The sequence below is a fragment of the Hydra vulgaris genome, chromosome 11, assembly GCF_038396675.1.
Source record: "Hydra vulgaris chromosome 11, alternate assembly HydraT2T_AEP".
Classification (NCBI taxonomy): Eukaryota; Metazoa; Cnidaria; class Hydrozoa; order Anthoathecata; family Hydridae; genus Hydra; species Hydra vulgaris.
In genome coordinates this window covers 55,087,162-55,105,000 of record NC_088930.1, presented here as the reverse complement: position 1 = coordinate 55,105,000, position 17,839 = coordinate 55,087,162, and the positions used below count along the sequence as shown (strand labels likewise).

Sequence of the window (17,839 nt, the reverse complement as noted above, 5' to 3'; positions counted from 1 at the left end):
TATATTGGCATGATATTGTTGCTTATATGCTAAAATTACTCGTTTTTCCTTTTTAAAGTACTTTTTATTGCTATTTTTTTATTATAGTTATTGCTATATACTTTTTGGTACTTTTTATTATAATTGTTGTTGTATTTAGTACTTTTTGTTGTATTTGTTGTATTACTTGTATTACTTGCTTTGTTGTATTGTTGTATTACTATTTTGCTGTATTTGTACGTAGTTGATAATGTTTTATGTTATGTATTATAGCTATTGTATTATTATCTCTCATCTCCTTGAGTTTATAATTATTCATTACTGTTTACAAGCTATATTTCATCTAACAAACTCCATTTTTTTCTGAGATCATAAATTACTAAATATAACCAAATTGTTTTAAAGTCATAACACCTCGCTATGCCATCTAAGACTATTCAATTTGGATCTCGTTCTGACCTTAAGCTTGACCAAACATTATCACACAAGAATCATAATTTACAATATTCTCTTGACACTACATCAAGTCCACAAAATTCAACTTCAGATCTAAATAATCCTCAAGATTCAATTAATTGTAAATACTATGACACCATAGATTTCAATAAAAAAGTTAATCCTAATTCAGATCTTTATATTTATCTCAACATTGCTTCTTTACCATATCACATTGATGATCTCTGCAGCTTTATTAGCACTCTTAATACATTACCTTTCGCAATAGGTATTACTGAGTCAAATTTATATGTAAATGATTCAAATATAACAAGCATATCTATAAATGGTTTTAGCATTGAGCATTGTCCCACTGAGGCTAAAAAAGGGGGTGCTTTTCTATATTTAAACTCTAATTTAAACTACATAGTTCGCAACGACCTAAAGATCTACTCTTTCAAATATCTTGAATCCATTTTTGTTGAAATTATAAAGCCTCACTTAAAAAATATAATAATTGGCTGCATATATCGACATGCGTCTATGAATCAAGACGATTTCACTAATAATTATTTAACTCCTCTATTAGATAAGCTAAATATTGAAAAAAAAAGTATTTTACTTATGGGGGATTTTAATATGGATATACTAAAATATAATGAATTAAATCCTATATCTAGCTACCTTGACTCGCTTATTTCTTTTTCACTACATCCTGTTATTACTCTACCGACACGCATAGCAGCTAAATCACAAACACTTATTGATAACATCTTTATAAACTTTAATTCATCTGACCAAATCTCTGGCAATCTGACTATTTCAATATCTGATCATATGGCTCAATTTATCTGCATTCCAAGAAAAACCAATCACCCTAAATAAAGTATATTTTACAGGCGATGCTTCAAGAACTTTAACAAAAATATATTTATTGAAGATGTTTCCAACATTAACTGGGCCCTTTATATTAAAAAAGATGATGATGTAAATCAATCTATCAGTTTTCTTTTAAAGACATTTGAAAGAATATTAGACCAACATGCTCCATACAAAAAACTAACTAAGCAGCAAATTAAACTTAAATCAAAACCATGGATCACCAATGGCATACTTAAATCTATTTCTATTAAAAACAAACTATATAAAAAACACACAAAATGTAAAGATATTAGTACTAAAAATGAGCTGTTTTCTAAATTTAAGTTTTATAGAAACAGAATCAGCAATCTACTAAAAAGTAGTAAAAAATCTTATTACGCAACCTATTTTAGTAAAAACTTAAACAATATTAAAAATACTTGGAAAGGGATAAAAGAAATCATTAATATAAAACCTTCCTACTATAGTTCAACTCTCAAACTTAAATTGAAAGAAAATATTATAGCAGATCCAACTACTGTATCAAATATATTAAACAACTTTTTTGTTACTATCCAAAACAAACTTCAAAACAAAAACATGCCTTCAACATCCAAATTTACTGACTATTTCAACTCTCCAAATTCTAATACGTTCTTTATTGATCCTGTCACATAGAAGAAAATCTCTGGTCTTATTAAAACCACTCTTAAAACTGGAAAAAGCTTTGGTCCTAATAGCCTTCCTACATTCTTTCTTAAACTTATTCCAGACATAATTTCTAAACCTCTCAGTATTATTATAAATAACTCATTTCAAAACGGTTTATTCCCAGATGCTTTCAAAGTTGCTAAAGTCATTCCAATATTTAAGAAAGGTTCTATAATGGATATGTCTAACTACCGACCTATCTCTCTTCTTTCAAACCTAAGCAAACTCTTCGAAAAAGCTATGCATAAGAGGCTCTATGCATTTTTGAATAAATTTAAATGCCTTTACAAACACCAGTATGGGTTTCGTGCTAATCATTCCACGACTCACTCACTTTTTAAAATTACTGAGTCAATTAGAAAAGCTCTTGATAATAAAACTTTTGCATGCGGTGTCTTTGTAGATCTACAAAAAGCTTTTGATACAGTAGATCATTCTATCCTACTCAAGAAATTAGAATATTATGGAATCAGAGGAATACCTCTTAAATGGTTTACCTCCTATCTTCACAACAGATCTCAGTTTGTCTCAGTCGGTGACTCAAAATCTACTCAAATAAAATGTTCCAACAGTGTTCCTCAAGGCTCAGTATTAGGACCACTACTTTTTCTTCTCTATATTAATGACCTCAATAACTCAATTAAGTATCCAACTCCTTACCACTTTGCTGATGATACTAACTTGCTCATTATCAACAAATCTTTAAAAAAAATTAACAAATACATTAATCATGATCTTGCCAATTTACTTCAGTGGCTTCGCTCAAATAAGCTTTCCCTCAATTGTAACAAAACTGAACTGGTCATATTCAAATCTAAAAAAACAAAAATCACTAAAAATTTAAACTTTAGATTAAGTGGCCAGAAAATCATTCCTGTAAACTCAATCAAATATCTTGGAATTATAATTGATTCCAACCTATAGTTTGTATCCCACCTCAAAGACTTAGCCTTAAAATTGAGCAGATCAAATGGAATGCTGGCTAAAGTTCGCCATAATGTCAATCTGAAAGCATTGTTAAACATATATCATGCCATTTTTGGCTCGCATATACGATATGCTTGTCAAATATGGGGACAATCTCAACAGCAAGAAGTTTTAAGGATATCTCATCTTCAAAACAAAGCTTTAAAAATAATACATTTTCAGAATTACAAATCCAATCCTAATGTGTTTTATCTTACTTCTAAGATCCTTAAACTATGCGACCTTGTTCAATTCTTGAATTGCCAGTTTGTCTGGAACCACCAACACAAAAACCTACCTCTTTCCTTCAACATATTCTTCCCAAAAAATGCAAATAACCGATACTATCTTCGATCAACTGATAATCTCAATCTTGCAGTCTTAAATCATCGTTCTGTTACTTATGGATATAAGTCCATAAAAAACCAAAGTATAAAATTTTGGAATAACCTTCCCTATGACCTGAAAGCTCTCCATTCAATTTATGTTTTTAAGAGTAACCTATTCCATTCCTTCCTAATCAAATACAGTTTATAAATCCAAAGATATGCGTATCTATGTATAAGTGTTTGTGATAAGCGCATGTGAATAAGTGTGAGTGTATATGTATGAATGTATATATGTATACATGGATGTGTATGTGTATGTTTGTATATATTTATATGTGTATATATATGTGTGCGTGTTTATGTAAGTATATATATTTATATATATATTTGTGTGTGTATGTGTATGTGTGTGTATGTGTATATATATATATATGTATATGTGTATATATGTATATATATATATATATATATATATATATATATATATATATATATATATATATATATATGTATATGTGTATATATGTATATATGTATGTGTGTATGTATATATATATGTGTGTGTGTGTGTGTGTGTGTGTGTGTGTGTGTGTGTGTGTGTGTGTGTGTGTGTGTGTGTGTGTGTGTATGTGTATATATATGTGTATGTGTATGTATATATATGTATATGTGTATGTATGTGTGTTTATATATGTGTCTATATATGTGTGTATGTTACATAATGTGTGTATGAACATAATTTTATATTCTGATAATTTCATAATTACTGTCGTGTAAGGTTTTTATATAACCAACTTTATTAATGTATTTGATTATCTATTTGAGTTTATAAATCACAGTATAGTATAAATCACATTAACAAAATATGATAATAATATAAATCACATTAATAAAAGGTGTATGTGTGTGACTAATACTAAATGACTATTATTCTTTTTATGATTATTGTAATTATTTTTATTGTTGTCATTTTATTTTTATTATTATCATTATACTTTTATCATTGTATTGTTATTATTGTTACTACTACCACTCTTATTATAATCATTATTAGTATTTTACTCCTTAAACTTTTAATGTTTGCTTTGTTACAACTGTGGACGATTATTACTATTAACATTAACAATATATTTAGTAGCTTTTATTTACAAGGTTTTTACTTAAGAATAGTACATGTACTATTTGTAAACTTCCATGAATGTAACAACTATTTCAGAATATATGAATTGATTAATGATTATCTTCTGCTTATTGTTAAAAAAAACAATAATATTAATTTTAGAAGCAAATTTAAACCCCCATACTTTGTTTAAATCGCAAGTACAGCAAACTGAGGGAGAGTATTTTGATAAGAGAAAACTTTATTAATCTTTGACATTAGCACCTTGCTTAGTTATTAAATTTGAAAGATTATCAAAGATTGCAAAATATCCACATATGAAATCTTTAAGTGAAAGTGAAGGTACAGTTAGATCACCTCGTGAAAGTATTTGTAGATATGGACAAATATTTATGTTGCTAGCATCTATATATATATATATTTATATATATATATATATATATATATATATATATATATATATATATATATATATATATATATATATATATATATATATATATATATATATATATATATATATATATATATATATATATATATATATATATATATATATATATATTAGGGTGGGTCATTATGATGTAAATGTTAAGTTGGGGCTGTGAAACATTACTAAAATGTTGCCTTACAGTCTACTTATGAAAAAAACTCCTTTTGAAATAACATTGAAGCGCGTCTTGGATCCGCAACTTTGGGAATTAAAATTACTGTATAATCGTATAATGTAAATACACGTGGTTTAATGCTATATTCCATTACTCGACATCTTGTTACATTAAATTTAAAAATGCAAGTAGTTGTTAAAGGAGAAATAGTCAGAGTGTAGTAGGCAACACATAACAGCAATTTGTTTCAGTTATTTGCTATTTGTTATGGCTCAAGAAGTCAGATTTAGAGTCATTTTTCGGTAATTCTGCTCGAGATTTACGACACTGCAAAATCATTCCATGTCGTGATTTGTGCCCGAAAACTTTCATAGTTGTTGCTGAGATGTCTTTAATAGTAAGTTCAACTGCCTGAGAATGGCATGGAATACCACTCAAGACATCAACGTGGAACTGGAAATGTTCAAGATCATCATTAGAAACAGTTGATAAAAGCGGTGGTGGTGTTGCAATAGCAACAGACCAGTCAATCATTTTTATGAATGATGAAGCTTCCGGATCAAGCTTGATGCTTGATTTATCAAAGACACGTATCTTGCTACTTTGTGATGTAGCTCGTGCGTTAATTATTTTGTCACACGAAAACTGACGAATTGATACATTTTCATCTTTAACTCCTCCAATAAGAATTTTCTCAGGATGAGCAAAATAGCAGTTGTTTCGCAACACTGGTTCAAGAATTTTCCACTCTTCTTTCCCTAGTTCATAGCACTGCTTCATAAGATAAAAGAAGTTTCTTGCTCCTTCAAGGCAGGAAGAATGACGTTTTATGTTGAACCACGATGGCGCATAAACATTTACGATGAATCTTGTAATTCTTTGCAATGGTTTTGAAGGATTTTCCTTAGACATATACAAACGTAAAATACGATTGGCCTTTGTTAGCCACCTTGCATGGTTCAGATTTCCTGGCATAGCAGTTTGGAGGAACAATATTTGATCACAAGCAGTGTATCCCTGCTGAACAGCTAAGCAAGCTTTTAGAAGGTATATCTGATCAGAGCTTAAATCTTTCTTGACATCAACACTTACATCCTCAACTTTACCAGGTATATGTTTAAAGTTCACAATATCTAAATCTTTTGGATCAAAATCAAGTGCAATGTCTATTTTACCTGTTGAAGTAGCTGGACCTGTTGAACGTCCACCATCCGCAACAGAGAAATATTTTCTAAAAGGTAGTTCATTTGCATGTAACAAGCAGACCAACCATTGCAATGTTCTCCCAAGACCTTCTTCTAATTTTCTGATTACTCCATTATGTGTTATTCCTGTCCTGTGTTATTCACAGAACCATCGCAAACAACTGCTGCTAAAGTGTCTGATGATTTGATGTTGTTGATGCTCAATAATATCTCTTGTGCAATATCAACAGCTTTACTACTTTGTGGCGTGACATGATTGACATATTTGTTTTGCGGAAATGACACTATCACATAATGTTCTTCTTTGAAATTTCGTTTGACACCACTTGTTTTAACGGAAGTGATATCCTGCTTTCCATTAAATCCAATGCAAAGTATTTTTTGGACTTCAGCAGCATGCTTCTTAACTTCTTTTTTCCTCCACATATTTCTCTGACGACGAAGTTTTGCTGGATCAATTGCATTCTCTGGTGTTATAAGATCTAAAACTTTTAGTACAGCATTTGCTATTAGGCAAGCATTCCTGTTACTGATTTTACACCTATCCATGGCCTTACACAACTCAGGATATTGTTTAGTGTTGTAAACCTTCATCTCTTCATCACTTGACATCTCATTATCACTTGACATCACTTCATAACTTGACATCACTTTACCATCTGACATCTCAATTGGCAAAAATTCTTTATCTGGCTTTGACTGTTCATTATCACTGCAATATGTTTCATTTGGATCAATTTCTTTATCAAACTTCATTTTCTTATCTGTAATCGGTAAATTGCATGTTTTACTTTCTCTTTTTTCTCTCTTCTGCAGCTTAATTGTTTCTTCTTTGTCTACTTTTCCTATTACCATCTTCCGTACCGTTTTTTGATCTATCCAGAACTCCCATTCAAGTGTTGGAATTTTTTTTGGCAGTGGACATGAACAAGCTGACCTTTCTCGAACACCTTTATTAAAACACTTACACAGACAAATATCGAATAGTTGGTCTAACATCTGTAAACTTGATTTAAATGTTGCAGAGGACTTCTTGCGATCAGAGTATTTACCAAGCTCATGTACTTTGTTAATTAGTCTCTTTATGCGAATAACTAAGCTGCTGACTGCAATGGTAGGAATACTTGCTTTGTTGTACAGTGCTTTAATTTCATTAGCTATGACTGTTGCTCTTTCAGTAACACTTGCGCAATTGTTATTTTTTAATATATAGTCATATGCTTTGAAAACATCAGCAGAAGTTGGCAGTTGATTTGTTTGGAATGGTCTAGGTTGTCCTAGTATACCATGTTCAGTTTCACTTCTTGTTTTAACAGTAGCCATTTTTATTTTCAATTTTAACTAATTAAACTAAAACAAAAAAACAAACAACGTAATTTAAATGTAATATATACAAGTATATATCTTATAATGAAGTACAGGATCATGTTATCGGAAGTCAACAAACAACACTAACAGCTTTTTGTCTTATATTTCGTAGGGTGCTCTAAACTTTTGCAAAGTTCTGTATACTATTAATAAAATATTATTAACATGAATCATCAAAAAACCTAAATCTTAATGCTTTTATCCTGCAATTATACAACTGTTGTAAAATAGCATCATTTTGACCTAATATAGTAAAATTCAAGTTAAAGTTGGCAAAACTAAATCAAATTTTTATTACATTTCTTTTACATATCATTAATAGAGACAACAAAATGCAACTTTATTTTCATGTTTCATAAAAAAAAAAAAATTTGACCCACCCTAATATATATATATATATATATATTACATACATACATATATATATATATATATATATATATATGTATATATATATATATATATATATATATACATATATATATATATATATATATATATATATATATATATATATATATATATATATATATATATATATATATATATATATATATATATATATATATATATATATATATATACACTATATATATAGATGTTTTCGAAATTTAAAGGAAAATTATTCAGAAAAAAAGCCATTAAAAATAAAAAAAGCTATGGAGGTGAGTGTCATTGTATAACACTCACCTCTTTTTACTTTTTTGTAGGTCGTTTGTTGTCTGAAAAAACATCGCCCTTTGTGGCCATTAACTGTTCTTTTCACTTATGATCTTATTTCCATTAAAATAATCTACATCTGATATTAATAGTTGATTTATTTTTTTCTATGTTTTGTCTACTGATATTATAGTTTTGTGCGAACTGTATTTGTTTTTTAAAAAAATTTTCACCAGTATTGGTCTAATCATTACCATTGGTGTTCAAAGTGATGTTTTGTGGGATGTATTGTCACAATTATTTGTATTCTGAGAAAAAGGGTGTTTATAGATTTGGGGAGAGTTAACTTGTCAGATGATACAGCAGATGGATCAAAGAAAAATATCTCAGTTTTGGCGAATGATTTTACTAAATTAGCTGGGTTAAAAGAGAAATCATAAAATTTTTTTAGTAAAGATGGAAAAACAGATTTTTCAAACACCTTCAGGTATTTGAAAAATCTTTTTTCAAATACCTAAAGAAATTTGAAATTTCTAGGCATTGTTTCAATACTATATTTCAATACAATATTATATTTCTGAAATAAATTTCACGAAAATTTCTACAACAAATATTTATTTTAAGAGTAAACAATTTAGTTAAGTAATTACGATGAATATATACTAAGAGTATCTGATTGAAAAGATATAACAAAAAGACTAGTTCACTTTACCCCCGTTAGACAGAAAAATGAAGGGTACAGTGAAATAAATTGGTATACAAACTAAAATTAGCTATTTTATATCGTGATAAAAACTGCAATTTTTGTATTGCAGCATTATATTATCTTCAAAATGTATATAAATAATATAACTGGTATTCGAATTATCAACAACAAAACTTAAATTTAGTAAAACCTATCGCAAAGTTTAATAACGTAATTTTAAAACTTCCGCAAAACTCGTTTTTTAAAAATGGCTTTTACATTAAAACAAAAGCCATATTTTAAATCTAATTTTTTTTGAAAAATTTTAAAATTTTGTATTAAGCAAAAATAATGCTAAATTACTAAACAAAAAGTTTTTTAATTGTGATAATTTTTTGATATAAAAAAATAGTTCACTTTACCTCAATATACCCTATATATATATATATATATATATATATATATATATATATATATATATATATATATATATATATATATATATATATATATATATATATATATATATATATATATATATATATATATATATATATATATATATATATATATATATATATATATATATATATATACATATACGTGAAACGGTCTTTGGAAGAAATGCTAAAAATATATAAATAATCAATGAATGATTTTACATTTTATTTCATAAAAAGTTATTATTTCAAAAAAGAAAGCTCTAAAAGTCATTTAATATGGTAGATTAGGGTAATATGAGCATCTTAAGCGAAAACTAGAGTATTTTTAAAAATAACAATGCTGGATCTAAAATTCTGCGAATAAACAATTTTTAGGGATCGCTACTCATGATTCACTAAGATATTTGGGCACCCGAAATTTTTTCTTAAAGATAAAGAGTTTTTAAAAAAGTAGCAAAAGTGCTTATATTGCCAAGATCACTTAGTAATGTATGCACTTTAAATGAGCTCAAAAAATTAACATTATTTAAGTAAAAAAACACCATTTTATGTTAAAATTCAACTTAAAACGGACATATTATTATATAAAATATACTTGGTGTTTTTTCTTTTTTCTTTTTATAAAAATATTTATAAAATATTCACACACATAACTAAAATAAATTAATTAACTAAATGAATACGCAGATTTTTTTTTCACGTAAAAATAATTTTCGGTTCAATGAATAAGTATATATTTAAAAATTAAGTGCGTTAAAAATAAACGTAAAACAGTCTTTGAAGGAAAGCAGCAAAAAAAAAAAAAAAAAACGATTTTAAAAAGTTAACTATTTAACTATAAGTTAACTAACAAAAACAAAACATAATATTTCGTATTATTTACTTAAGATAAATTTGGTATGTAATTGCAAACAATAAGAGTTTTTTATTCAAAAAGTAATGAGTAAAAAATTAACTTAAAGCGGACATTTATAAAAAAGTGAAATTATGAATAAAAAAGCTTATAAACGAAAGTTTAGGTTCTTAATTACTTTAATGTTAACACTAATAATAACTATAAAAATAACAATATTAACAATTAATTTGCTAACTAATAAGTTTTCATGTCAAAAATGTTTTAGAGAAATAGTAAAAACAGTTTTGTTTTCTAAGATAAAAATTGATTGTATATGTTTTATAAGATATACTTTACAAAATATTGGATCATTGTTTTATATATGTTTTATTGTTTTATATATGTTTTATATTATGATTTTACACATATATGTCCGCTTTAAGCTGATTTACAAACACACACACACATACACACACACACTCACACACACACACACATACACACACACACACATACACACACACACTCACACACACACACACATACACACACACACACATACACACACACACACACACACACACACACACACACACACACACACACACACACACACATATATATATATATATATTTGTATATATGTATATATGTATATATATTGCAATATGAAACTAATACATAATGAAAACTTTAAAATCAACCTTTAGTAGTTAATATATGCTTTTGATTTGAATTACAAAACATTTAATCATTAGGTGTGAAGCTGAATTAAATATGAAAAAAAATTTCATATTCTCGTCAGGATGTACACCAAAAATGTTTTCTCTTCAAAGATCAGTCGTTTTAATTGTTCTTATCATCGTGTAACTAAAATTTTTGTAGTAATCAAATTTTAAACCGCATATGACTAGATTGTTATAGCTTTTGTTTTTAGGCATTTCAACAACAACAACTATTATTATCGTTGTAGTTGTTGTTCTTGTTGTTGCTATTGTTGTTGGTGGTGTTGTTTTTTATATAAGGTCACGGAGGAGAAAAGAAAAATCCCCAAAATCAATGAATACACCACATCAAATCAATTTAAATGAAGAAAAAATAGAGTGAGTATCGTAAAGAATTTTATAAGCATTGAAATTTTTTTTTCAATTTTTTTACTTTTTAATCGTAGCGTAATATAAAGTTATTTAAAATATTTTTGATGTTATGGTATCAAGGCTACAAGTTATTGCTTTTGGTATCGAGGCTACATAAGAAGCAAAATCACTTAATAAATCACTCGCGCAGCTTTGTAAAAAAGTTAATTCAGATCTCCATCATTTGTGTCATTGGTTAAATAGTAACCGTCTTGTCCTAAATATCAATAAAACTGAATTTATTATTTTTCACCCTCCAAAAAAAAAGATTGATATTATTAATGTGAAAATTAGAATTAATGGTAAAAGACTTTTCCCATCTAAATATATAAAATATCTAGGGATATTTCTTGACAAAAACCTATCATGGTACTATCAACTAATTCAACTAAATAAAAAGCTCTCACGTGCCAATAGTATGCTGTCATTAATACGACACTATGTTCCCCAACATGTTTTAAAATCAATTTACTATTCCTTGTTCTTCTCACATCTAAGTTATTGTTGCACTGTTTGGGGTCAAAAAGGTAATTTTTTATTACATCGTAGAAACAGTGTACAACGCACTTCCTTAAGAATTATGACATTTTCTCCCTTACGATATAATATCGAAAATAGGTTTTCTGAATAAATATTCTAAAATTTCAAGATCTTGTAAAGCTTTATAATTGTCTTTTTGTGATTGATTTTCTTCAAAATAAGCTACCAAATTCGTTCAATAATTTTTTATTAAAACAAGTGACACACACAAATATTACACTCGAAATACTGAAAATTTTAACTTGCACACTTCCTTTTTCAGCACTATTAAATATGGCAAGCTCTCTATTAAAAATCAATGTATTTCTCACTGGAACCAAATAATACCATTTATAAAAAAAAAGATTTTAACTAAATACCCTTTTATTACTAACATTCTTCTTCTCAATCGAAACCAAATTAAGAAATTTATATTTGAGTATATATTTAATGAATATTAATTTTATCATTTATTATTATTGCTTTTTTTATATTACTGTATTTATAAAACTATTATTACTTTTATTTTATACTGCCTCTTTTAACTCTACTAATATTACTATTATCATTAATTTATCTTTGTTTTTTAAATCTTATTAACATTATTTATAATGATAGTGATAGTGATTCAATTGTAGTAATAGTTTTTATGGTTATTGTCTTAATTTTTGCAATTGTTATGTTTCTTTCATTAATTTCTATCGTAGTTATAAACTTTACTATAATTATTTTTACCATTAGTTATAATTTTTAGTAAAGTTATCATGATATAGTTACTATTTGTTTTTTTATTCACATTATTATTAATATTGTTATTTTTATTATATTATTATTGCAATTATTAATATCATCTTTAATTATTAGCGCTTTATTTTCCTTTCTTTCTTTTTTCCTTTTTTTCTTTTTAATTTTTTTGTCATATTTATAATTTTTTCTGTGTTTTATTTGTTGTTTTTTTTTGTTGTTTTTTTTTGCTTTTTTTTTCAGGTGTCACTCCATTGACTAGTTTTAAACTATATGAGTGACACCTAACCTTATTTATGTGAGTTTATAAATATTATTGTAAATTTTCATATTTTATGGTTAAATAAATGGATTATTATTATTACCATTATTAGAAGCCCTATGTTACGACTTTAGGTTATTCATCTAGACTGAGAGAACTGCATAGCTTATTGATTGGGATGCTATGCTCTATCTTGGAATTTTATTTTATCTTATAATTTTTTTATTTTTTTTTATTACATTTTAAATAAGCATTTCGTTACAATATTTAAAATACAAATATATAATAGTAATGAAAAATATATAATTATTGTTATTAAATAATAAAAGAACGCGGGAACTGTATCAAATAACTGAGGGCAAATATTGCGACACTTTTTTAGTGTTACCAGTAATTTCGTTTATTAGTTGCGAAGTGCTTTTTGAGTTTAATTTGTATTTTTCAAGTAAATTAGTGTAGTATATTGTTTTTGAATTTTTCGTTAGGCGCTCAAATAGTCTTATGTAATTTTTATAGATGGACTTACTCTCAGTCGTTTTTGATTTTAAATATTTAATATAAAGTTTTTGCTTAATTTTCGAAGATTATGGAATACCCATAGTAATCCATGGCAGTTTAATTTTTTTTGTTTGTAATTTATTTCTACTTTAGGAAAATTGATGTCATAAATTTTATTAAAAATTTGTATATTAAGTTAAAGTCTTCAGGAAATTTAATAATGTCCTAATTAACTAAAGAAAGTTGATGTTTAAAAGATATTAGGTTTTTATTATGAAAAATTCGTTTTTTAAATGATTATTTTTCATTATATAAAATTTTCGCATAAATATCTATTGAAAAGAAAATAGGGAAACGATCAGATGTCATTTTTAATAGGGAAGAGTTGGGTATTGGCGAACACCTAAGCTGGAATGCGAATTAAAGACACCAGTTATGCAAAATTGATCATGTTTACTGCCTATTAATTAATTTAACTATACAGTCACAAACCTTCAAAAACAATTTTTAAAAATCTTATTATAAAATAAAAATTTATGGCAAAAATAAAACCATTGGTGTTCGGAAGTACCCTACCTATGTGGGGTAATTCCAAACACATCGGGGGGCAATCACAAACACTGTTGTGTAATAATGAATAAAATGCTAATTGTAATAACTAAGTCTAAAAATTATATTATGCAACAATAAAAAAAAAGAGTGGTATTATTTCCATAGAAGCTACAACAGAGTGTTACTCAAGAAAAAAGTTGCATAAAATTATCAGAAAAAGTTAAAATCAAAATATAGTAAATAACATCCGCAGCTTCATTACACTACTGCGCGTCTGGAACTGAGCAAAGAATCCCTTCTCAGCAGGTAAAAAGAAATTGTCGAATATTTTTTTTTACAATGCTGTTTTGACCATGTTCGAAGTTACCCCGCGTTCGCTATTACTCCACTCTCCCCTAATGCCTTTTTAAGCAAATTGTAAAAAATATCGTCGGTTATAATATTATTAATTAAGGAAGTTGTTGCTCGAGTAATTTTAGTTGGATTGTTTATAAGAGGAACTGCTCCTTTTTCAAATAGGCCATTCTAAAACCCATTAATGTCTTTTTTGACGTGACACTCTAAGCAATTTAAATTCAGATCACCTAATATGTTCACCTAATATGTTTAATTTCTTTTCGTAGTTGCTTTTATTTATAGCATCATCATGTAAAAAGGCACTAAAAGTTTAAATTTTGCCAGTAGGTCGTCGACAACAACAGCTAATCACAATGTTTCTAGTTTTATTGATCAATATTTCAATCGTTAAAACTTCTTTATTGACGTCAAAAATACTAATGTCATGCCTAGTATAATACAGTAGCTTTTTATTTACATAAATAATTAAACCATCGCCGCGTTTATTTGTTTTCCGCCTTAATGAAATCAAATTATAGCCCGGTATTTTAAAATTGTTATCTAAATTTGAGTCATCAGAACTAAACCAAGTTTCAATTAGCCATATTACACTAAAAATAGTTACATTTTCCTCAAAAGTATTGCAAAGATTTTCAAAATCTTCTTTCTTTTCTTATATTTATATGAATTGTATTAAATTTATCACGCTCAAGAAATTCTTTTATTTCAAAATTATAAAAATAGCTACAGTTACTTTGTAAAGCCTCTGTTTTTCTTAAATAACTTTGATCCGGATCGGGCTCTTTGTTAAGCATAAAATCATTGAATTGAAAAATATCAAAATTCTTAGAGCAATTTGAATTCATTTTAGTATTTAAAAACAATAAAAAATAAGAGAAATAATAATAAAGATAAAATCAATCTAAGATAAAATAGTTTCTTATAAGTCGCGCGTTACAAGTTTATTATATACAACTTTAGCATGTTTACCTTTGGCTCTCAAATCTTTTGCTTCTTTAAATAACTGTTTTCGCAATTCTAAAGTTCCGTGGCAGTAGTCTTCGTTTACCTAAAATCGATCATAGTTATCCAAAGCATTTTTTTTTTGTATTTTAAAAATTTAACTATAATGGTTCTGTTGTACTTTCTTCCATTGATACTTTTTTTCCCCGTCCTGTCCGCCCGTTTAATTTCAAAATTACCTTTAAATCCAAGTTCTTGAACAATTGGTTCATATTTCTCGCTAAGAAACTTCGCCGATTTCATTAGTTTATAATTTTTTTTTTTAGTTTTGTATTTTCTTCTTGAAGATTTAATAGCTTAATTTCCATTTTATCAAACTTCTCGTTAAATATTTTTAATAAAGTATTCTCATAAAAAATTTAAATTGCCTTAAATATAAAAACATGATAATAAAAATTTTACATAAAATCATCACATTATAATGGTATTAAAATGTTAGATACCAAGCATATAAATATATTTATCGTTTTTATTTTTGATTTTTAATATTTTCAAAATATATTTAATATATTTTTTAAATAATTTAAATATTTTATATATATATTTATTGCTAATAAAATATTCGAAATATATTTATAAATAATGAAAAAGTAAGAAATTATTTAAGTAGCTTGCAGAGAATAAATTTTGAAAATATCAGTATTTAAATTTTTATACTTTAAAATAATCTTTTTAAATTTTTAAATTAAAAAAATTGCTTTAAGAAAATTTTTAATTTTTAAGAAATTTTTTAAAGAAATTTTTAAAAATCAATATTAAAATTAAGTAGTGAAAACTTATTCCATATATGAGGTGCACAAAATTTAAATTGCTCAAGCTATTTTTTGCATGAAGACTTTTTTTTTTTGAAGCTCATAAAGCAGGATACAATTTGCGCGCAATAAATATTTATACTCTGGTTTTTGTTTATAAAGACTATAGCAAACTGAAGGACTTTTTTGCATTTTGCTATTATACATAAGAATTAGAACATTGTGTTCAAACAAGTTTGTAAAGACATTTGTTCAAAAGGATTCAAATCGAGTGTTTCTTTTTATTTTTAAAATTAATCACACGTATAGCATGCTTCTGTTTACGATATAGAGGTACTAGTTTAGTTTTATAGGTACTACCCCGATTCTATATTTTCGTAGTTTAAGTAACTTTGAACAAAACTATAGTAGATTTGTTTGAGTTATGGTTCTTTTAATGTGTAACGTGACTTGTATATTATTTAGATGCTTTTGGATATTTACTACCTATAGACGAAAAAAAGTTAAAGCTTTTGAAAACATTATCCCTACTTATATCTCTGTTTTCAATAAATTATTTCAGAAAAGAAGATTGAACTTATTTTCTTAAAGGAAGAATGAAATAGAGAAAAGTTCGTTATACTTGAGCTAATGGAGAGTTTATTTGCACTAAAAAATTATAAATTTTTAGTTACAAAAAATTGCTATCGTTAGCAAACTATATAGTTTAAGTTGTTTTTGATGCTATACTGAGATCGTTCACATTGATTTAAAAACCAAAGGCCCAAGTGTTGATTCTTGACACCTTACTCAATTAAAGACGGATTAGAGAGTTTATTGTCTCTTTAATATACATATTGCACACGTTTATCTAAAATGTTTTCTATTCAATTGTTGGGTCTACCCTTTTATGCCATACATATTAAGTTTTGATAATAATATTTTGTGGTCGACTGTATCAAAAACTAGATTAGATAGATCTACAAAAGCACCTAATGTAACTTCTCCGTTTGTAAAGTAGTTTTAAAAGGAATGTGTCAAGGTCTTTTTAACTTGAATCATGACCAAATTAAAAAAAATAATATTAAATATAAAAAACCATCACTACCACTTAGGTGTTTCAATATATATTTTTTTATTTCTTTTCTTATTCTTTTTATTTATTAATTTCAATATATCTTTATTTTTATTTTTTTTGCTCTTTGTGAGACTAATTTAAATTCTGCTGTTTCTCCAAAAGTCACATCACTTACGCATCAATTGAAGATTGGTCAGAGGATTCAAATCAGGTTTGAATCTTCTGACCAATCTTTTTGTGGAAGCACCGCTTAATATCTCTTAACTCTATCACCTTTCTCTTTGTTATTTATCATTCAACTGTTTCTTAAGACTCTTTTAGATGTAGTTTATGATCAAGGTGACCATATCCTATCTCTTTAACCTTCTGCCAATATTGTTTTCATTGGTAACTTTAATGCTCATCACACTGAATGGCTTAGCTCTAACATTGCTGTCCTTTCTGGGACAAAACCCATAACCTCTGTATTTCTAAACTTCTTGTTCAAACAGTTAACTTTGTGAATTGGTTTCCAAACAATCCCAATTATTTACGTTAACTTCTTGATTTGTGTCTTGTCTCTGACCTTAGGTTGTGTCCTGTTTCTTCTTTTTCTCATTTATGTTGTTCAAACCATTAAATGATCTCTAAAAATCTTTCATCTTGTACTTCGTCCTTATTATTACCATTACAATACTTACAACTATCCTAAAGCTAAATAGAATATTTTTCTTGATATTCTTCGTGACGGTCCTTCGGTATACATCTTTTCTCTC

The 17,839-nt window shown here is 26.9% G+C and overlaps 1 protein-coding gene across 1 annotated transcript in view; it reads left to right on the top strand.

Moving 5' to 3' along the window:
* LOC136086765 (tyrosine-protein kinase receptor torso-like) overlaps nt 1–17,839 on the top strand; it is a 99,828-nt gene that overhangs the window by 38,948 nt on the left and 43,041 nt on the right. Inside the window, exon 5 of the mRNA XM_065809240.1 lies at nt 11,143–11,308. Coding sequence (XP_065665312.1) covers nt 11,143–11,308 — 166 coding nt within the window. The remainder of the gene's footprint in view (nt 1–11,142; nt 11,309–17,839) is intronic.